This window comes from Carlito syrichta, unplaced genomic scaffold, assembly GCF_000164805.1.
Source record: "Carlito syrichta isolate Samal-C Ts95f unplaced genomic scaffold, Tarsius_syrichta-2.0.1 Scaffold301816, whole genome shotgun sequence".
NCBI lineage: Eukaryota > Metazoa > Chordata > Mammalia > Primates > Tarsiidae > Carlito > Carlito syrichta.
The window spans coordinates 171,757-194,262 of NW_007245912.1; the positions used below are offsets into that span (position 1 = coordinate 171,757).

At 44.0% G+C, this 22,506-nt stretch overlaps 1 protein-coding gene across 1 annotated transcript; it reads left to right on the forward strand.

The window, feature by feature from the left end:
* The first annotated feature begins 1,924 nt into the window (after positions 1-1,924).
* Positions 1,925-21,357, forward strand: ACAT1 (acetyl-CoA acetyltransferase 1). The gene is made up of 11 exons (XM_008055295.2): positions 1,925-1,975; positions 3,014-3,131; positions 3,723-3,818; positions 4,047-4,147; positions 8,857-9,000; positions 9,525-9,675; positions 11,720-11,815; positions 12,592-12,705; positions 14,911-14,975; positions 20,494-20,651; positions 21,080-21,357. The coding sequence occupies exons 1-11, from the start codon at positions 1,931-1,933 to the stop codon at positions 21,198-21,200; spliced, it is 1,209 nt and encodes a 402-aa protein (XP_008053486.1). The 5' UTR covers positions 1,925-1,930; the 3' UTR covers positions 21,201-21,357.
* Positions 21,358-22,506: the final 1,149 nt, after the last annotated feature.

Consider the following 22,506-nt stretch of genomic DNA (forward strand, 5'->3'; position numbering starts at 1 on the left):
TTCCGAGTAGCTGGAACTACAGGCGCGCGCTACCACGCCCGGCTAATTGTTGATTTATTGTAGAGATGAGGTCTCGCCAAGTTGCCCAGGCGGGTCTCGAACCCGCGGGCTCATGCAGTTCACTCACCTCAGCCTCCCAAAGGCGCAGGATTACAGGCTGAGCCCCCGAGCCTGGCTGCATTGGGTTTTCCTACACGTGGTGATTTGTTGAGAGATCAGTCCTGGTGGATGGTAGAGGCACAAGCCAGACGAGTAGGTTGAACGATAGACAGGAAGTGAGGACAGAGAAACAGACATTGTAGGGAACTTGTCGAAGAACTTTTCTTGCCAGAGGGAGCTAACAAATGAGGCGAGAGCTTGGTGGCAGTGGGAGTCAGGGGACACGTGTTGGTTTTTACTGTTTGAGGATTCTGAGCCTGTTTGTATGCTTATGGAATGATCCAGAAGTACAAGGGATACATGATATAGGGCGCAGGGAAAGGATAACTGGGGATGTGCCGTCTTTGAAAAAGCAAGTGGCTGGCCGGGCTCGGTGGCTCAGCCTGTAATCCCGTACCTTTGGGAGGCTGAGGTGAGTGGATTGCCTGAGCCCGCGGGTTCGAGACCCGCCTGGGCAGGCAAGACCTCATCTCCACAATAAATCAAAAAATCAACCGGGCGTGGTGGCATATGCCTGTAATTCCGGCTACTTGGAAGGCTGAGGCGGAAGGATTGGAGCCCAGCAGGTCGAGGCTGCGGTGGCGGGGAGCTGCCACTGCACTCCAGTCTGGGTGACAGAGTGAGACTCCAACTCAAAAAAAAAAAAAAAAAAAAGTTTTGAAGGAGGGAAGGAGGAGGGATCAGGGCCAGACAGCCCTCGCCGGCCCTGTCGGGAGGGAAGAGAGGGCCCTGAGAAGCCCACACCTGCCGCAATTTACCTAAGTCGTAAACCTTCACAGGCACCCCACAACGCTAGAACAAAAAGAAAACACAAAGCTTTAAAAAAAATTACATATCAAACATTAAAAAAATCAGTGAATGGCTCCACTCTATCTTGGTCATCAAGGAGCTCAGACCCAATTTTGCATTCAGGGTAACACAGGTTTGAGTTTACTCTGGTTTTCTCTCCTCCAATTCCTACTTTAATCTCTTTTTATTTATTTTTAATTTTTTGAGTTGGAGTTTTTTAAAAAATTTATTTATTTTAAGCTTATGGAATGTCATCTCAGGTCCTTTCAGAGAAGTGGACCATGAGTAAATTATCCTTAATACATTCTTATCAGCTAAAAAATAAATAAATAAATTTTAAGCAATGCAAGGACATTTGTGAGACTCTAAGATTACTTTAGAACTTCGATTTGGCCAGGCTTGGTGGCTCAGCCTGTAACCCCAGCGCTTTGGGAGGCTGAGGCAAGTGAATTGCTTGAGCCCACGGGCTTGAGACCAGCCTGGGCAACTTGGCGAGACCTCGTCTCTACAGTAAATCAAAAAGTTAGCCGGCTGTAGTAGCGCGCACCTGTAGTTCCGGCTACTTAAAAGGCTGAGGCAGAAGGATTGCCAGAGTCCAGTGGGTTGACGCTGGGGCGGCCATGAGTGTGCTATTGCACTATTTTCTAGGCGATGGAGTGAGACTCCAACTCAAAAAAAAAAAAGAGCTTAGATTTAACTCACAACTGCATTTTGGAAAGTGTATACTTAGAAAAGACTTAGAAATTTTAGGATAATAAACTCATGAGAAGTTAAAACCCATTTCTAGTGTGTAGTTAATCAGAAAAGTTTATTGCAAAGTAGTCATATTTTTCTGAGTTCTAAAAGTGATGTACACTGACTGGAAAACTTGAAATAAAAGCAGAAAGACGCAGGAAGAACTCACCAACCCCATCATTGAGAAGTATAACATGTAGATTCATTTTTTCCCATTATAACATTATAAATATTTATATTACAGGAAATGAGATTTGTGGAGCGAAGTTATGTCTCAAAACCCACTTTGAATGTAAGTATGACTGTAAATTGTGCTTTAAAATTTTAAGAATGTAAAGGAAACGTAGTCTATAGAAATGCATATACTTATGCTATGGGTATATGTGAAAGAAAGCCAAGCGGAATTTTATGCCATGGTCAGGAATCCAAATATTAAGTTGTGACGTAGATTGCCTTCAGAAATTTCAGTTCCCTGCATGGTTCCTGCTGCTTCTCACAGTCTGCTGCAAAACAGCCTTCCTTTTGACACTGGGTGGGTTCTTCCTTCACTGTCAGAGACCCTGGTATGTTGTGTGTGGTGCAGCATGGAGGCCACCTGAAAGAGCCTGGAACGACAGGGACTGAGCAGCTGGGAATTAGACGAGGGCCATCACGCCATCACCTCATTTGTACCTTCTAAGGGATCCTTTCTTTGTTTTGTAAGGGTCACAGAGTGACTTCGTAATATCTTCCCATCAAAATCTAGGCAACAGTTCTCTTCTCTTCAGCCTAATAGGAGATTGTGGAAGACAGTGTAAGGAAAGAATTGTTCCAGTGGTGTTTTATAGTATTCAAATAAACCTTGATCTCCTTCTTGGTTTGCATGTTGTAATTGTCTTGTATAAGAAATATGGCTCTGGCTGCGTCTTAGTGAAGTGGCATGCCATCATCAAGGACTGAGCTCTGAGTTCCCCTCCGAAAGGGGCCCTCTTGGTTAGAGTTGTTTATTGTGCAGCTGACAAGGATACAGTGACCATTTCTTAAATTTTTGACTGAAGAATAGAATTGAAACTTAAGCTTCCCTTAAACCTCCTGTGGAGAGCTGGGAAGAGCCTGTGTCTGTTTTAGGGGTGGTTCAACTTAGGTTTTCTGTTAGGTCTGAATAATAATCACAGCAGTGACCTGATTAGTTTCACAGCTGTTTAAGGATTGAGATTATTTTAATCTTTGATAATTAATTAGTCATAAAATAATGTTTCTTAGATCATATATTGATGAACTATGTTTCTTTAGTGAAGGTTGATGCGTGCAAAGTGCCCCTTGTAATTTTTACCATCTTTTTTCTTGCCAGGAAGTGGTCATAGTAAGCGCTGTGAGAACGCCCATCGGGTCCTTCCTCGGAAGCCTCTCCTCACTGCCGGCCACAAAGCTTGGCTCCATTGCCATTCAGGAAGCCATTGAAAAGGCAGGTCAGTAGCTTAGCTTCTGGTGTTGTGCAGAATGATTGGGTGGAGCACATATTTTGCACTCACTGTATACCTGACACTTAGAAATGACTTAATGACTGGACTCGATGGCTCTGCCTGTAATCCCAGCACTTTGGCAGGCCGAGGCGAGTGGATTGCCTGAGGCCGCGGGTTCGAGACCCGCCCAGGCAGGTTGGCAAGACCTCGTCTCTACAATAAAATAAAAAATAGCCGGATGTAGTAGCACACGTCTGTAGTTCCAGCTACTTGGAAGACTGTGGTGGAAGGATCACTGGAGCCCAGAGGCTTGACGCTGGCGTGGCCGTGAGTGTGCTGCTGCACTCTAGCTTGGGCGATGGAGTGAGACTCCAACTCAAAAAATAAAATAAAATGAAGTAAATGGCTTAATGCGTACATTTCTGAATTCCCTGGAAAGAAGTCTTTGTACCACAGGGCTTGGATTGCAACTCAAAACTGACGGAAAAATAAACCATACCTACTATGTCATGTCATGTCATGTCATGTATTTTACTAGATGATCACTGTTAAAATGAATAAAATATGGAAATGTCTTTTGGCATTTTTTTAAAAAAGGGATTCCAAAAGAAGAAGTGAAAGAGGCGTACATGGGTAACGTCCTGCAAGGAGGTGAAGGCCAGGCCCCCACGAGGCAGGCAGTGCTGGGTGCAGGTATGCTGAGCGTGTGTCTGCTGTTATCAAACTGACCATGTGTGCAGTGGCAAAATGGTGGCCACTTCCGCTGAAATACTAAATGCGTATGCAATTTATAGACATATTGGCAGAAGAAATGTTACAGATTACAGTAACATGCTCAATTCTTTTCATTTTAATTCTGCGGTTTTTGTTTGAAAAGTGAGCATCTCTGTTTTTCAAAAGTATGACTTATATTGGTTTTAGGCTTACCAACTTCTACCCCATGCACCACCATAAACAAAGTATGTGCGTCGGGAATGAAAGCCATCATGATGGCCTCTCAAAATCTTATGTGTGGACATCAGGTAAGAAGCACTTTCTTTTCTTTTATTACGTAAAAGAATACCCAATGCCAAAAGACCCTGAAAGTCTGAGCACAGATTTAGAAGTGAGAACCTTTCTCATAAGTCAAGTTGCTATGTTGTCTCAGACACGCAGGAGTGTCTGGATGTGCTAACTCCGTCGGAAGTATAGGTCAAAATGAGAGCCCAGGTGCCTTAAACTACTTTTCAAAAGTGGTTCTCAGCCAGGGTGTTTTAGTTCCGGGAAAGACTCTTGTCTTTCTCTGAGACTGGGTGATATTAAACATCATACATTTTGTATTTTCCAGCATAGGAAGGGTTTTCACTAGGAAGGAGACCAAGCTGGTAACCCTGGGAGTCAAGTCAGCGACCAGGCCTGATGACTCATTTATAGCTCGGCAATGACCAGATTCACTTGTCAAGCGAGGCAGGCTTTCTCTCGACCTTGATGGTGTCGACTTTGTCTTCACCTGAGACTGGGCAAGAGCTAGGCTGCTCAGCAAATATATGTCATGCTGTCAGGAGACTAGACCTAGACTCACAGAACTGAGATTCAGATCTGAGCCCTTCATTTCAGACGAGGAAAACGAGACAGAGACAGCCACAAAGTTAGAAGACTGAAATGAGAAGATATGTCTGCATCCCTGTATAGTGCATCCTAGCCAGGTGTAACAGGTGTGTTGCATTTGCGAGGTATTTGCAGATTGTTTCTTATATAGGTGGACATAGTGGTATGCCTGTAGTCCTCACTACTCAAGGCTGAGGTGGAAGGATATATGAAGCCCAGGAGTTCAAGACCAGCCTGGCAACATAGCAAGACCTGGTCTCAAAACAATCAAATCAAATAAAAATAAGTTATTTCTTACAGATACAAGGACCACAATTATTTGTACTCTTTGCTGTTATTCCTGCCTTTGTTTCTAATTAGAAGGCAAACTGGCTAGGCTCAAGCCTATAATCCCAGCACTTTGGGAGGCTGAGACGAGAGGATTGCATAAGCTCAGGGATTTGAGACCAACCTGGGCAACTCAATGAGACCTCGTCTCTACAATAAATGAAAAAATAAGCCGGGCATGGTAGTGCGTGCCTGTAGTTCCAGCTACTTGGAAGGCTAAGGTGGAAGGATTGCCTGAACCTAGCAGTCGAGGCTGTGGTGGCCACAAGTGTGCCACTGTACTCCAGCTTGGGCAACAGAGTGAGACTCTGACTCAAAAAAAAAAAAAGACAAACCAAAGTGAAGGGGGGAAAGTAGATGGAGTGATATCTGAGCCAGTGTACCAGATATTTTATTATAAAAGTAATACACTTTTCTTATGCATATACTAAGAACATCAAATGGTATAGAAAGCTATAAAGTGAAAAATAAGTCTTCTTTCTTCTCACTCCCCTCTGCGTGGCTCACTCATTCACCAGCGTGGCATCTGCCACTTAGGAGCACAGAAAGTTTGAGCAAGTTGCTTCTCTTCTCTGTGTTCCACTTAATGTCTCTGAGAGCTTTCTCTCTTAGCACATTTGAGAAGACGTGTCTGTGTCCCTGTCTGGTGCATTCTAGCCAGGGTGTAACGCTGGCATGCTGAACTGAACAACCACAGTACATTCTACAGGTCCTTACTGAATGGACTTCTAGGTTGTCGCCAGTTCTCCACGATTTATTTTTTGAGCGGTGAGGTGTCTCGCTCTGTTGCCCAGGCTGGACTACAGTGGTTTGATCATAGGTCCTGCAGCCTCAAACGCCTGGGCTCAAGTGATCCTCCCGCTTCAGCCTCCTGAGTAGCTGAGGCTACAGGTGCACACACTATGCTGGCTAATTTTTAAATTTTTATAGACACAGGGTCTTGCTGTGCTGCCCAGGCTAGTCTCTAACTCTTGGGCTCGAGCATTCCTCCTGCCTTGCCCCCTCAAAGTATTGAGATTATAGGCACGAGCCACTGTGCTCCGTCCTTTACTATTTTGAATAATGCTGCGGATATATTTATGTATACCTGTAGACATAGATACTTGTAGATCTATCTTTGTGTACTTATACTTAATTCAGCTTCACAGACAGTACAGCATCGTGGTTAAGAACACAAAATCCGAAGCCAGACTAAAGTCAAATTCTGGTTCTGCCCCTTACTAATTGAGCATCTACTACGTGACAGTTCCTGGAGATAAGAGTGTTGACTGAAATGTTGAAACATCTCTTTGCGTGCAAGGCGCTGTTGGAAACATTCCTAAAAGAATTGCTGAGTCAGAGGATTTTAAAATTTTGGCATTTTCAAATTCTTTCCATAAAAATTGTACCAGTTACACTTTCCAAAAGTTGTGTGAGCCTCCGTCCCCATCCGCATCACGTGGTGGAATGTCCTTGTCAAGCTAGTGAGTGGAATGGTTTTGAGATGGTTAGATGTTTCAAAGTCGTCTGAATGACAAGGGAAGTTTTGTCTTTTTATTGTGATTCTCTAGCAAATGCTATCTGTGCTACATTGAAATACTCTCAGCATTTCTTGATTCATGTGTGCATGTATATAGTGACTTACAGGCGTACTAGGAAATGCCTTGTTTTGAATATTTAATTATGATTTTGGAAAACGATCGTATTTATTTTATAATGAAGAATAGTAGATACCTTATTTTCTGTCACTTGTTATTGTCATTATCCCCAGGAATTATTTCAAGATAATTAAATAAAACTTAGTTGAGAACTAATTAAGAATCCTATATTTCAGAATAGGCAAGATATTTAGGTACAGAATTTGTTTTTATTTCCGATTAAAGACCTTGAGAAGATATCATTAGCTTTAATTTTATGTGTTTGTTTATTTATTTATTTTTTGAGTTGGTGTCTCACTGTGTTGCCCAGGCTGGAGTGCAGTGGCATGCTCATGGCTGCCGTAGCCTCGACCTGCAGGGCTCAGACAATCCTTCTGCCTCAGCGTTCCAAGTAGCTGGTACTATAGGCGCGCACCACCATGCCCGGCTAATTTTTTTATTTATTGCAGAGACAAGTTCTTGCCAGGTTGCCCAGGCTGCTCTCGAACCCCTGGGTTCAGGCAGTCCTCTTGCCTCAGCCTCCCAAAGTGCTGGAATGACAGGCTTGAGCCACTGCATCTGGTCCTAATTTTATGTTTAATGTTGCATGTTAAAGTATTTTTAAATGAGTATTTATACATTTTAATCAGTTATAATTAAGAAGTGAGTGTCTTTTGTTGACTTGTAAAGTAATAGGTTAATTGATTAATATTTATTAAACTTCAGTATGCCGGTTGCTGAGAACATAAAAGTATGACAGGGTTTCTGGCCTCAAAGGATCTTAGCCCAGTGAGAAAGTCTGACATAGAAACGTAGCTACAATACAGGGTAACGACATTAACGAAAGCATTGGATAGTTTTGGGAAACACAGAAGGCCTAGAAATAAGTGGCCAGGGGAAACACGAAGTGGCTGGGTTTTGACTTGTTTTAAAGGAAATGAACGAGTCTTACCAGGGGGATAGGGCAGATGTGGATGTGTGTGAATGCACATGGTGTCCCTGGAGGCCTTAACCAGACCCGTGTGACCTGGGGTCCAGGCACTGGGACTGACGGGGAGAGAGAAGGCAGATGGTAAAGCGCTTCCTACACCAGCTGAGGAGCTCTGTCAGGTGTGACACGGTCATACTTGCTCCAGCCAGAATGACTCAGAGCAGAGATCCTGGGTAGGAGAGGCTCCTTGTCAGAAGACCAAGTGGAAAGTTATTACAGCTGTCTGGGAAGAGTTGGTGAGGATCTCAATCAAGGAAGCAGAAGGACTATTGCCATGAACCAAGACTACTCGTAATCTTTGAGAAGAAATGACACTTTTAGCAGTGGGAATGAAATGAAGGGTTAGAAGGTAAGACTTTGAGAAAATGGTCTTACATGAAAGATTTCTGGCAATTTTTTACATTTATGATTAATGTATTTATTTTGAGTTGGAGTCTCACTCTGTTGCTCAGACTGGAGTGCAGTGGCACACTCATGGCCACCCCAGCATTGACCTGCTGAGCTCCGGTGATCCTTCCGCTTCAGCCTTCCAAGGAGCCGGAACTACAGATGCATACTACCATGCCTGGCTATTTTTTTTGGATTTATTGCAGAGACGAGGTCTCGCCAAGTTGCCCACGCTGGTCTTGAACCCACGGGCTCAGACTGTGCACCTGCCTTGGCCTCCCAAAGTGCTGGGATTGCAGACCGAGCCACTGAGCCTGGCCTCTGGCATTCTTCTTCTTCTTTTTTTTTTTTTTGAGCTGGAGTCTCACTCTGTCACCCAGACTGGAGTGCAGTGGCCGCTCCCAGCCACTGCAGCCTTGACCCGCTGGGCTCCAGCGATCCTTCTGCCTCAGCCTTCTGAATAGCTGAAACAACAGTCGAGCGCTACCACACCCGGCTACTTTTTTGATTTATTGTAGAGATGAGGTCTCGCCAAGTTGCCCGGGTAGGTCTTGAACCCGCGAGCTCAGGCAATCCACTCACCTCAGCCTCCCAAGGCGTGGGATTATAGGCTGAGCCACCGAGCCTGGCTCTGGCATTATTCTTAATTCTCAGTACCCAGTTGAGATTGTTTCTTTCCATCAGGGTCAAGTGGGAAACAGGGCACTTCCTCTATTCCCTGTGTAGCACGTTTTCCATGTAGAGTGCCTTGGCAGCTGCGTAAAGCCTGTAACGAGATGGCCACCTTTTGAGTGGACACTGGGTTTTCTGTGCTGCTGAACAGGACGTGATGGTGGCAGGTGGGATGGAGAGCATGTCCAACGTTCCGTACGTCATGAACAGAGGAGCAACACCATACGGTGGCGTGAAGCTGGAAGATCTGATCGTGAAAGACGGGCTCACCGATGTCTACAATAGAATCCACATGGTGAGTGTTCCCCTTCAGGGGAGACATGCTAGCTCACGTCGAGTACTGCCTGGTTTTTCTTAACGTGTGTAATTTACCAACAGAACTCAAGAGGGGCTCTGCAGGTATTGATCTGAGCCACTCATTTTAGGAAAATATCTTCCTATGCCTGTTTATCAGCATGGCTCCGTTGTTAAAGAAATTGCCCCACACATGAATAGGGCACTTTTTGGCTTCTTAAATAGCAACTCTGGGCTAACTCAAATATCTCAAGATAAGCCATGGGTGAGAAGTTACCTAGTATAGAAGGATGTATATTTTAAGGACAAACTTGGCTGGGCTCGGTGGCTCAGCCTGTCATCCCAGCACTTTGGGAGGCTGAGGTGAGTGGATTGGCTGAGCCCGCGGGTTCGAGACCAGCTCAGGCAACTTGGCGAGACCTCATCTCTACAATAAAAAAAAAAAAAGAACAAACTTAACTGCTAACCATTATTTTGTAAGTTATACAAAGTGAATGAGGCTTACAATATTCCAACTTTTATCAGGGCAACTGTGCTGAGAATACAGCGAAGAAGCTGAATATTGCACGAGATGAACAGGATACTTATGCGATTAACTCTTACACCAGAAGTAAAGCAGCATGGGAAGCTGGAAAATTTGGAAACGAAGTTATTCCCGTCACAATTGCAGTAAAAGGTAGAGAGATGATATTCTAAAACATCTGAATTTTTCATTGACTTTACATGTTGTTGAATTTTTAAAGTTTTAAATTAGTACATTATTATCTTTGTTCATTTCACCAGAAGACATTTATACCTCTGTTTGTGGTTAGTAAAGTGAAGAGTTGCCAGATTAGAGATAACATATTTCAATTCGATTTTTTTTTTGAGTCTTATTCTGTTGCTCAGGCTGGAGTGCTGTGGTGTGATCATGGCTCACTGCAGCCTCGACCTCCTGGGCTCAGGCAGTCCTCCTGCTTCAGCCTCCTGAGTTGGTGGGTCTACAGGTGTGCACTACCACACCTTGGCTATTTTTTAAAAAAATTTTTTGTAGCCGGGCTTGGTGGCTTAGCCTATAATCCCGTGCCTTGGGAGGCTGAGGTGAGTGGATTGCCTGAGCCCACTGGTTCGAGACCCGCCTGGACAGTGAGACCTCATCTCTACAATAAATCAAAAAATCAGCTGGGCGTGGTAGCGCATGCCTGTAATTCCAGCTACTTGGAAGTCTGAGGCAGAAGGATCTCCGGAGCCCAGCAGGTCGAGGCTGTGGTGGCCGGGAGTGGCCACTGCACTCCAGTCTGGGTGACAGAGTGAGACTCCAACTCAAAAAAACAAACAAACAAAAAACAAAAACAACAACAAAATTTTTTTTGTAGAGGCGGGGTCTTGTCATGTTGCCCAGGCTGGTCTTGAACTCCTAAGCTCAAGAGATCCTCCCACCTCGGCATGAGCCACTGTGCCTGGCTCATTTCAACCCAATTAATAATGTGAGATTTCAGTTAAGATCCACTAAGCATATTATTTTAAATTTGAAATATATTAGCACTCTTTCTCATTTTTTTTTTTTTTTGAGTTGGAGTCTCACTCTGTCGCCAGACTGGAGTGCAGTGACACGCTCCCGACCACCACAGCCTCGACCTGCTGGGTTCAGGTGATCCTTCTGCCTCAGCCTTCCAAGAAGCCGGAACTATAGGTGTGCGCTACCACGCCTGGCTCATTTTTGATGTAGTGTAGAGACGAGGTCTCGCCAAGTTGCCTGGGTGGGTCTCAAACCCGCAGGCTTAGGAAGTCCACTCACCTCAGCCTCCCAAAGTGCTGGGATTACAGGCTGAGCCACCGAGCCCAGCCTCTCATTTCTTATATAAGTGACAGACAACCCAGTAGCTGAAGTGAACAAGGGATTAGAAGGCTGCTGTGTTGAAGGCTGAACAGCAGCAAGCAGTCAGCTCTGGGAGCTTCAGGGATTGGAAGTGGGTATTCAACACTATTAGGGCAGTGGCACACTCATGGCCACCGCAGCCTCGACCTGCTGGGCTCCGGCGATCCTTCTGCCTCAGCCTTCCCAGTAGCCGGAACTTCAGGCCCGCACCACCACACATGGCTAACTTTTTGATTTATGGTAGAGATGAGGTCCCGCCAAGTTGCCCAGGCTGGTCTTGAACCCATGGGTTGAGGCACTCCTCTCTCACCTCGGCCTCCTAGAGTGCTAGGACTGCCGGCATGAGCCGCCACGCCCGGCCGCTTCTGGGCTGTGTTTCCTTGACCGTCTGGCCCTGCTGCCTCCGTCTCTAGGGCCCCGATTAAAGAGGAGAGAGACCTCACCAATTCCAGCAGAATAAATCCGCAGTAGACCATGAGCTCGGCTAGGTTACATTCTCCTTCAGGAACGGCTGCTGTGCTCTGGATGACAGAATAGGAGCGTTCATCCAGCGTCGGTCGGATCTCTACCCCTGGGGCCAGAGGAGGGGGTCTGTGATCACAGAAGGGGGTTGAGAGAGAAGAGAATGGGGTATGGATGTGTAGGTTTAAATTTTGTCAAGCTACTTAATCAACTCTTTCAAGACACTAACATAGTAAGAGACTATAGATGGTAGATTCTAGATGAGTGTTTACTTGGGACAGGCTAAGGTAGCGGGTTTACCAAGGGAGGCACAGACTACCAGGCAGCTTGTGTAACAGTTTTTTGTTGAACGACTCATTGTTGTCTTGAGTGGAAATTGCTCGCAATATTTTTGTTTTAGGTAAACCGGATGTAGTGGTGAAAGAAGACGAAGAATATAAACGTGTTGATTTTAGCAAAGTTCCAAAGCTGAAGACAGTTTTCCAAAAAGAAAATGGTGAGTGTTAAAAAAGAAAGCATAAGAAAAAATTGAGTCAGTATACCTACCTATTTTTGGAATTGCCTAAGGATTTAAAGAAAGTAATTCTAGAAACATCTAGGTGATTTTTTTTTAGCCTTTTTAATATATGCTTCAAATAAAATTAATTCAAAGTATGTTTAAAATTGTTTAACAGTTTATTCCTTTAGTAAATAAATCCTAGAGAAGAGATTGTAAGCATGACTACAGAATTCTGCTTTTCATGTGTAGAAACTATTATGGAGACTTTATTGACATTTAAAAAAGCAGCTGTATTGACATAATTTATATGCCATAAAATTCTCCTGTTTAAAGTGATTCAGTGGTTTTTAGTATTGACATTTACTCCAAGTGATTCTAGACAAGAAACAGCTGATCTGACACTGATTTGAAAAACATATAGTGAGTGTCTGCTACATTTTGAATAGCAAAGAGTAACACTCTGGAGAGAAAAAGATGAACTTGTCCTTATCTTTGAAGAGTTGTAGACTAGCATTTACCCACTGCCGTCACCCATGTGTTCTGAGCTAGCTTGGAGAAAACTGTTACTAAAATTGAGCACAGAAAGACATTCTTACATTCCGTGTGTCACAGATGGCTGTGAACACATTTCCTGAGGGCAGGAATTATTTCCATCCAGATTTGTGATTTCTTTGCACATTTAACCCGGCAGGCAATTCTCTGTAGGTATCTGTTAAATTGACCCGAACGAATTCAGTTGAAGGACTGCTCTGATTTCGTCTCATGGCTTTCAGGCACAGTGACAGCTGCCAACGCCAGCACACTGAATGACGGTGCAGCCGCAGTGGTGCTGATGACGGCTGAGGCAGCCAGGAGGCTCAATGTTAAACCGCTGGCAAGAATAGCAGGTGAGAATAGCAGGCAGAGAATGTTCCCACCTCGTTTATCCCTGAAACATCTAGAAGCACTTCCTGAGATTGAGTTTCCAATCTTAGTACATGATACTGGAGTGTTGGCTATTTCTATATATAGATTCTACTTTTTGACAGAATTTAACTGAGACATATTTCAGTTGAAATGGAAACTCCTTTAGTATTTTTGTTATAATTTGCTTTATATGAGTAAGCTTTAAAAAACTTTTCCTGCCCGCATGCAGTGGCTCAAGCCTATAATCCCAGCATTTTGGGAGGCCGAGGTGAGAGGATTGCCTGAGCCCAGGGGTTCAAAACCAGCCTGGGCAACTTGGCAAGACCTTGTCCCACAATAAATTAAAAAATGAGCCAGGTGGGTGGCACGCAAGTGTACTTCCAGCTTCTTGGAAGGCTAAAGCGGAGGGTTCACCTGAGCCCAGCAGGTCGAGGCTGTGGTGGCCGTGAGCATGCCACTGCACTCCAGCCTGGCAACAGTGAGACTCCAACTCACAAAAAAAAAGAAAAGAAAAGAAAATATGGTGCTTTATCCCATAGAAGCAGCCAGGTAGAATAAAAAAATATGGGATTAAGAGTTTAGAAATACTAAGTCTTGCTTTTGTTAACTATATGGCCTTGGGCAAGCCCTCAGTCTCTTTAAGCCTGTTTTTAGCTGCAAAATCTGCCTTGCCTTCTTCATAAGGACTTGAACGGATGCCATGTTGTTACTTCATAAAAATCGTATGACTTCCATTTTTTTCATGGCTTCTTAACTTCAGCACTACTGACACTTTGCCCTCAATCTCTGTTGTAGGACCTGTTCTGTGTACCACAGGATGTTCAGCCTTTACCCACTAGATGCCAGTGACTTCCCACCTGTTTTGACAACCAAAAGTATCTCTAGACAGAGCCAATGTCCCTAGCGACAAATTCCCCCCAGACTCCTCCCAACAGAAATCCATATCTTAGATGATTGGTATAATTTTATAAAGTATATCTTAGAAAAGCAACACATATATTTACATATAGTATTGTAAGGAGTCAGGAAATGTGCATTTAATGGATTAAGCTGGCTTTTGCATACTATATGAGAGGGACCCCCCAAAAAACTGGAATTATATTTTGTAGGGTGGGTCTCTTATAGTACTGGCTTCCCCTGCTAGGTAAGTGTTCTAGTAATCTGTCAGCATCAGTGTACCAGCTAGTGTTACTGTCAGAGGCTGTGTTCTGCTTCAGTGAATTTTTTTTTTTTTTTTTTGAGTCAGATTCTCACTCTGTCACCCAGCCTGGAGTGCAGTGGCACACTCATGGCCACTGTAGCCTTGACCTGCTGAGCTCAGGCAATCCTTCTGCTTCAGCCTTCCAAGTAGCTAGAACTACAGACATGTGCCACCATGACCAGCTAACTTTTTGTTTTATTGTAGAGACGAGGTCTCATTAGGTTGCCCAGCTGATCTCAAACCCATGGGCTCAGGCAATCCTCTCGAGTCTGCCTCCCAGAGTGCTGGTATTACAGGCGTGAGCCACCGCACCTGGCTTCAGTGAATTTTTTTTGGAGATTCTTTCAGTGCATTTGCCCATTTCATGATGGGTGATTTGCAAGCACACCTGCGCACACCACACTGAGTGTTCAATAGTTTTTGACAAAAAACAGTGTGACGCCTGTGCTCCACCCTCCCTATTCACCCAGTCTTAACCTGAGCGTCTTTTTTTGGTTTCCCCGGATGAAAAAAGTCCTCAAAGTGAAACATTTTGCTGATGTGGAAGAGGTGAAACAAAAAAACCGACAGAAATAGTAAAAGGCATCAAAATTGACAAGTTCAAAAACTGTTTTGAGCAGTGGAAAACGCATCTCAATAGGTGTATTGCATCAAACAGAGAGTACTTTGAAGGTGATCGATGTTTAAACATGTAAGAATAAATACACAATTTTTTTTTTTTGAGTTGGAGTCTCACTGTTGCCCAGGGGGGAATGCAGTGGCACGCTCACGGCCACCACCGCCTCGACCTGCTGGGCTTAGGCAACCCTTCTGCCTCAGATTTCCAAGTAGCTGGAACTACAGGCATGTGCTACCACACCCAGCTTAATTACACAATTTCTTCGAAATAAATTCCAGCTTTCTTTTGCGTTCCCCCTCATATATGACAGATATAGCTTTGTATGCTTGTAAAACAGATTTTAACAACCTGTTTTGTTTCTTACAGCGTTTGCTGATGCCGCCGTAGAGCCTATTGATTTTCCAATTGCGCCTGCATATGCTGTGCCTAAGGTGAGACCCAAGTGAAGATCGTACTCCAGTATGCCAGTTGTGGTTATACTGATGTTGCAGTTTTTAGATGTTAAATGTTCTTCATCTGCCAAAGCAGAGAGATAACTTGGTTTCAGATCTTACTACTTCTCCTGAAAACAGTAAGAGCAACAAGGATAACAAAACAAAAAAATAAGAGAAAATAAAAGAGCAACCCACAAACTGCCTCTTCAGGAAAACAGGTGAAAGCTACATAATAGCACACTCGTAAGTGTGGTGCTGAACTCACCCACCTGGGGTGGTGACCACAAAGGGGAGGCCAGTGCAGCGAAGGAAAGGGAATGGCGGTGGTTCCAGATCTAGAATTCAAAGCAAACAGTCACTCGCAGAAAGAGAGGCCTCCATCCTGAAAAGGAGCTGCTGGCAGCAGGTCCTAAACAGCAAAATTAGAGACAGAAAACCTGTGTAGTTCAAGCTGCCAGTAAGTGCTATCCGAGGCCAAAGTAGCCAGGTGTCTGTGAAAGGGGTCCCGGGAAAATAGAATGCTGAGGAGGCGTGGGGGCTCAGCGCTCTCAGATGTCTTCGGCAAACATTCTCTTCCAAGCGGGACCTCACCCTGAGAGTGAACTTGGAGAGCAGCACCCACATTAAAGAGCAGAATGAGCAGGGAAGGATCAGAAACAAGGGGGGGAGGGGTGATCTATTCAGAGCTGGCAGAGCTCAGACAGTGGCAGAAATATACAACTTCTGGAGGTGGAAGGGTCACACTGGAAAGCAAGAGTAAGACACAGTCTTGGATGCTGAAAGCAGAAGCTGACCTCGACTAGACTTGGAGAGCTAGCGAAGTGGCTGTATTTAGGTGCCAACTTTTGTCCTGTGCTGTTGGAACAGAGGAAGCTGTTTGAGCTGTACAGCTACCTGAGCCTGCTGATAGAACAGAGGAAGAAGGAGGAAGAGTCTCATGCTAATTTTATTGTGCTCACAACAATAAAATTTCTCAAAAGAAAAAGGGCACTACTAATATTTTATAAAGGTATTAGTGTAAGGATAATCACTAGCACAAAACCACCTTCCTGCATAACCAAGGAATTACCAAAACAAAGCAGATCATATAATGAATCACTAAGAGTGATTTACAGTGAGGGTACAACGATGTAAATACCTGTGCCTCCTCTGGGATACCATGAAAGCACTGTTATGAGGGACTTCATAGCATTACATGCATGTATCAGGAAAATAGAGAGCTCACAAGAAAACAGCCTAAGGTCATATGTAAAGAAGCTGGAAAGACAAGAACAAATCCTAATTTCAGTAGAAAAATCCAGATTACTAAGATAAAGTTGCAGGAAATAGAAGACAAAATATAAAAAAGGATCAACAAGACAAAAGGCTAGTTCTTTGGAAAGATAAATAAGATACACCTGGCCAAACTGACTAAAAAAAGAGAAAGTCCAAATAAACACAATTAAAAATGAAGAAGCCAATGTCACAACTGACCCTGAAGAAATTACTATGAACATCTATATACAATTAAACCAAAAAAAGAGGAAATGGAGGATTTCCTGGCATCACACAACCTCCCAAGGTTGATACAAGAAGAAATTGAAACCCTAAACAGATCAGTAACAATCTTGGAAATCAACTCAAGCCCTGGACCAGATAGTTTCTCAACGGAATTCTACAAGACATACAAGGAATAGCTGATACCAACCCTATTGAAAGTATTCCAGACATTCGAGAAGGAAGAAATTTCAGCACATTCTTCGAAGCTAATATTCTGAAACCCCAGACTGGCAAAGACCCAACAAGGAAAGAGAATTAAAGTCCATTTTCCCTGATGAACACAGATGCAAACATTTTCAACAAGAGTCTAGCAAATTGCATCTAACAACACATTTCAAGGATTATCCACCATGACCAGGTGGGCTTCATTCCTGGGATGCAAGGCTGCTTCAACATTCTCAAGATTATAAACATAGTTCAACACCTTAACAGTTAAAAAACCAAGAACTAAGCTGGGCTTGGTGGCTCAGCCTGTAATCCCACGGCTTTGGGAGGCTGAGGTGAGTGGATTGCCTGAGCCCGCGGGTTTGAGACCCACCTGGGCAACTTGGCAAGACCTCATCTCTACAATAAATAAAAAAATTAGCCGGGTGTGGTAGCGCATGCCTGTAGTTCCAGCTATTTGGAAGGCTGAGGCGGAAGGATCGCCGGAGCCCAGCAGGCCGAGGCTGCGGTGGCCGGGAGCGGCCACTGCACTCCAGTCTGGGCGACAGTGAGACTCCAACTCAAAAAAAAAAAACAAAAAACACCAAGAACTACATGATTATCTCATTAGATGCAGAAAAAGCATTCAATAATATGCAGCATCCCTTTTTGATAAAAACCCTCCAACACCTCGGCATCGAAGTAACATTCCTCAAAACATAAAAGCCATCAAGGACAGACCTGCAGCCAACATCATGCTTAGTGGGCAGAAGCTGGAAGTATTCCCCCTAATAAGTGGAACAAGACAAGGATTCCCACTCTCACCCCTCCTATTCAATCTAGTACTGGAAGTCTTAGCCAGAGCAGTCAGGCACGGGAAAGAAATTAGGGGTATCCAAATAGGAAAAGAAGTTATCCCTCTGCAAATGATGTTTCTATATGTAGACTCCCGAGGGAGTCTGTCAAAACCTCCTTGCACTGATAAATGACTTTGGTAAAATCTTGGGTTACAAAATCAGTGCACAAAAGACAGTTGCATTTTGGTACACTAACAAGCAGGCTGTGAAACAAATAAAAACACAATTCCGTTCACAATAGCCACAAAAAAAATGAAATACCTTGGCATCAGCCTAACCAGAGCAGTGAAAGACCTTTACAAAGAGAAGTACCAAATGCTGCTCAAAGAAATCAAAGATGACACAAACAGATGGAAAAAAAATCCCATGCTCATGGACTGGAAGAATCAACATTGTCAAATTGTCCATCCTACCCAAGGCAATCTATAGATTCAATGCAATACCCATCAAATTGCCAACATCATTCTTCACAGACCTAGAAACAATACAGAAATTCATATGGAAGCAAAAAAAGAAATTCATATGGAAGCAAAGTGATCCTCAGCAAAAGGAACAAAGCTGGAGGTGTCATACTTGTGACTTTATATTACAAGACTATAATAATCAAGATGGCCTGCTATCGGTTCAGAAATAGGTACAAAGATCAGGACAGAGATTCTGGAAATAAAAACAGTCCTTAAGCCAACTCATCTTTGACCGAGCCTTCAATAATAAACACTGGGGAAAGGAAACCATATTTAGCAAGTGGTGCTGGGAAAACTGTTTAGCCACATGCGGAAGAATGAAACTGGACCCCTACGTATCACTGTATACAAAAATCAGTTCAAAATGGATCAAGGACTAAATGTAAGACCTCAAACTATAAAAATCTTAGAAGAAAACGTGGGAAACACCCTCCTGGACTTTGGAGTAGGTAATGAATTCATGACCAAGTCCTCAAAAGCAAGTGCAGCAAAAGCTAAGATAGACAGGTGGGACCTTATCCAAAGCTTTTGCACAGCAAAAGAAACCATTAAGAGGGTACAGAGATAACCCCCAGAAGGGGAAAAGATACATATTTGCAAGCTATGTGTCTGGGTATATAGCTTGCAAGTATGTATCTTTTCCCCTTCTCAAAGGAAGACATACGAGCAGTCAGCAGTCAACAGACATGAGAAAAAGGTCGCCTCGACTCATCATCAGAGAGATGCAAACCCAAACCACAGTGAGATGCCGCCTAACTTCGGTGAGGGTGGCTGTCATTAACAAGGCAAAAAGCAACAGGTGCTGGAGTAGCTGCAGGAAAAAGGGAACACTTCGACACTGTTGGTGGGAATGTTAGCTCGCTGAGTCTCTATGGAAAAGCAGTGTGACGATTTTGCAAAACCGAAAATCGAGCTTTCATACAATACAGCAACCTCTTCTGGGAAAATGCCCAGAGAAACTTGAATTGCTCTGCCAAAAAGATACATGCACATGCATGTTTATTGCAGCACTATTCACAATGGCAAAATACGGAACCAACCCATATGCCCATCAAAAGTGAACTGGATAAAGAAAATGTGCATAACCATGATGGAATATTACACTGCCATAAAGAAGAAAAAATCATGGGTTTCATGTTTGATGCAACTTGGATGCAGCTGGAGACCTTCATACTAAGTGAACTATCACGGAAACAAAGAGCTGAATACACGTTCTCACTCAAGTGGGTCACACTAGCACAAGGGGAGGGGAGATTGGCAGATGCTGGACACTGCTAGGGGAGGGTGTGCAGAAGGGAGGGGGCATGTGGCAACACTCTGGGTATCTGGTCCTATACCAGGAGGATGGAGGGCCAGCTCGGGAAGCCCAGACTTCACCTGCATGCAGCTTCCTTATAACAGTCACCCCACTTGGATCCTACACCTCTAACATAAAAAAAATCTGTGGTGGCTCCAGGCTATAGTCCCAGCACTTTGGGAGGCCAAGGCAAGAGGATTACCTGAGCCCACAGGTTCAAGACCAGTCTGGGCAACATGGTGAGACCTCTTCTCTATAATAAATAAAAAATTAGCTGGGTGTGGTAGCACACGCTTGTAGTTTCAGCTACTTGGCTGAAGTGGAAGGATCGCTGGAGCCCAGCAGGTCGAGGCTGCGGTGGCTGTGAGCGTGCCACTGCACTCCAGCCTGGGTGGACAGAGTGAGACTCCAACTCAAAAAAGAAAAAATTCTGTGCCCCAATAATCCCGCGGCAACTTTTATTTTATTTTATTTTATTTTTTGAGTTGGAGTCTCACTCTGTTGCCCAGACTGGAGTGCAATGGCTGCTCCCGGGCACCGCAGCCTCAACATCTGGGCTCCGGTGATCCTTCCGCCTCAGCTTTCCAAGTAGCTGGAACTACAGGCATGTGCTACCACGCCCGGCTCATTTTGATTTATTGTAGAGATGAGGTCTCGCCAAGTTGCCCAGATGGGTCTCGAACCCGTGGGTTCAGGCAGTCCACTCACCTCAGCCTCCCAAGGCGCGGGATTACAGGTACAGGCTGAGCCACTGAGCCCGGCTTGGCAGCAACTTTTATAAGCAGAGCCTGTAGGGAATGCAAAGAAAAACATTAGCATCCTAATAGTAAAAACTAACGTACCTCTTTCATTTCACAGATCAAGAATATAGAACTAAGCGACATACAATCAGTAAAGTGGGCCTGAAGAATATACAAAACATCATGTACCCCCAAATAGAGACATATTTCCAAGTGTCCATGGAATGCTCAAGAAAATCAAATTTTTTCTGTCTCCTCAAAATAGACATAAGATGGTACAAACAAAATTCTTTTAATTATGATGAAATAAGATGAGCAGTTAAAATAAAAATCTGAAAGGGATCCTTCCACCTAAAACCCAAAATCCCCATATTTCAATAACTGTTACATCAAATTGAAGTTTTCAAGGAAACAACGAAAATAAGTTGAGGCTGTTAATCACTTGAACATTGCCTGTCTTTTTATAAATTTTAGGTTCTTAAAGATGCAGGATTGAAAAAAGACGACATTACAATGTGGGAAGTCAATGAAGCCTTCAGTCTGGTTGTGCTGGCAAACATTAAAATGCTGGAAATCGATCCCCAAAAAGTGAATATCAATGGAGGAGCCGTTTCATTGGGGCACCCGATTGGGTAGGTATATTTCTCAAGAAGGGGATGTCTAGGTGAATGGCTGCCTTTGCATTTCTCTCCACACTCAAACTGCTTCATGATTCCCGCGGCTTTGGTTTGTTTTCCTCTCACCCACCCTTCATTAAGGCAACGGCCATTTCTGAGAAACAGCCTCCAACACTGAACACAGAAGACCTGTCACACCTGTTGCTTCCAGCCAAATGGCGTTTTATGCTGAAGAAGAAAACTAACTTAAGACTAAAGTCTTTGCTTGGGCTTTTGAAAGAGCCCTGACCCTTCCTTAAGCAAGCTTCTCAAACTTAAGTCATTAATTCAGCTATAATCGCTGGCTAGTAAGCTTTTGAAGGAGTGTCTTTGGAATAGAAACATTTTGGTTAGTCATAAGTTCTGTACTGGATTAAAGAACCCAAATCTTTTCTTAACCCTAGGATGTCTGGAGCTAGGATCGTTGTTCACTTGACTCATGCCTTGAAGCAAGGCGAATATGGTCTTGCCAGTATCTGTAATGGAGGAGGCGGTGCTTCTGCTATGCTGATTCAGAAGCTGTAGACAGCCCTGCCGTCCCAGGAGACAAGCCTGTGTGACCAGAAGGCCTGCTGTGATCAGTGTGACGACCCTGCATCAGCTTCTGCTCAAAATAAGCTATTTCATTTTTTTAAATTATTTTCTTTCAACTCTTTTTTAATAAAAAATCAAATCCCAACACCTTTTGAAATTAAAAATAAATTTTTTCTTCTGCTTTAAGCGTTATGCAATCTCTTAAAAGTTTGATACATTTTTTACATTATGAATCCATATTATTGTAAATGCTAGTGTGCATTAATGACTTATATAAGTAGCTAAAGGCTCCCACTTGAGAGAATAATTTATATTTTTGAGGACTGTAAAGGTCAAGTGAATGCTAGCTGTAGGTAATTTACATTCAGTAGACTTTTTAAAGAAAGAGTTGGCTATTCGGGACAAACTGGAAGTGTTTCGAACCATAAGTCAAGGAGCTACATAAGTAGAGTGTGCAATAGTACTAAACAGGAGAGAAGCCAATGTACTCGGGTCTAGAGTGGGGGCACTTTCTTGCAGCCTCAGCATTCAGGGTTGAAGAGTGGGGACAAGGGACATCAAACAATATCCTGGGGGTTGGGCTCTGAATTACTATAGCAACACAGATTGGAAAAGAAAGTGGAAAATAAGCTGAGTGGGTTTGTAAAGGGAAGAGCATGCCACTTCCGATAGGCTGCAGTTTTCTTGGATTGCATTTCATCTGGAAACCATCAACACACTGTAGGCGGGGGCTATGCACACCCCTCTCAGCTGTAGCTGAGCTTAAAGAGTTAAGGGAGTGGGGAAAGGCTGAGGAGGAGTAAGGGCCATCGCATACACATTATCTGTTGGCAAATAATTCCGGGTACATCCTTATATTTGAGGGAACCAAAGGACAAGATATGGGGGGAAAGGAACTATTGTTTCCATTCAGAGTATTTTCTTCTGTCTTTTTACTCTCTCTGTCACCCAGACAAATGCAGTGGCATGATCACTGCTCGCTGTATCCTTGAAGGGTCCACCCTCCTCAGTCTCCTGAGTAGCTGGGACGACAGGCCTGTGTCATCACACCTGGTTCGTTAAATTTTTTTTTTTTGGTAGAGACAGAGAGCTTGCTATGTTGCCCAGACTGGTCTTGAGATCCTGGTCTCAAGCAATCCTCCTGCCTTGGCCTCCCCAAAGTGCTGGGATTACAGGAGTGAGCCACTGCATCCCACCAGGAAGAGTATCTTCAAAAACATATAGCCGGGCTCGGTGCCTCAGCCTGTAATCCCGCACCTTGGGAGACTGAGGTGAGTGGATTGCCTGAGCCCGCAGG

Excerpts from the sequence above, each read along its gene's own strand:
- ACAT1 (XM_008055295.2), top strand. The coding sequence starts at position 1,931 with ATGAGATTTGTGGAGCGAAGTTATGTCTCAAAACCCACTTTGAAT. Across the intron at positions 4,148-8,856 it reads ATCTTATGTGTGGACATCAG|GACGTGATGGTGGCAGGTGG; the intron begins GTAAGAAGCACT and ends GCTGCTGAACAG. Across the intron at positions 12,706-14,910 it reads ACCGCTGGCAAGAATAGCAG|CGTTTGCTGATGCCGCCGTA; the intron begins GTGAGAATAGCA and ends TGTTTCTTACAG.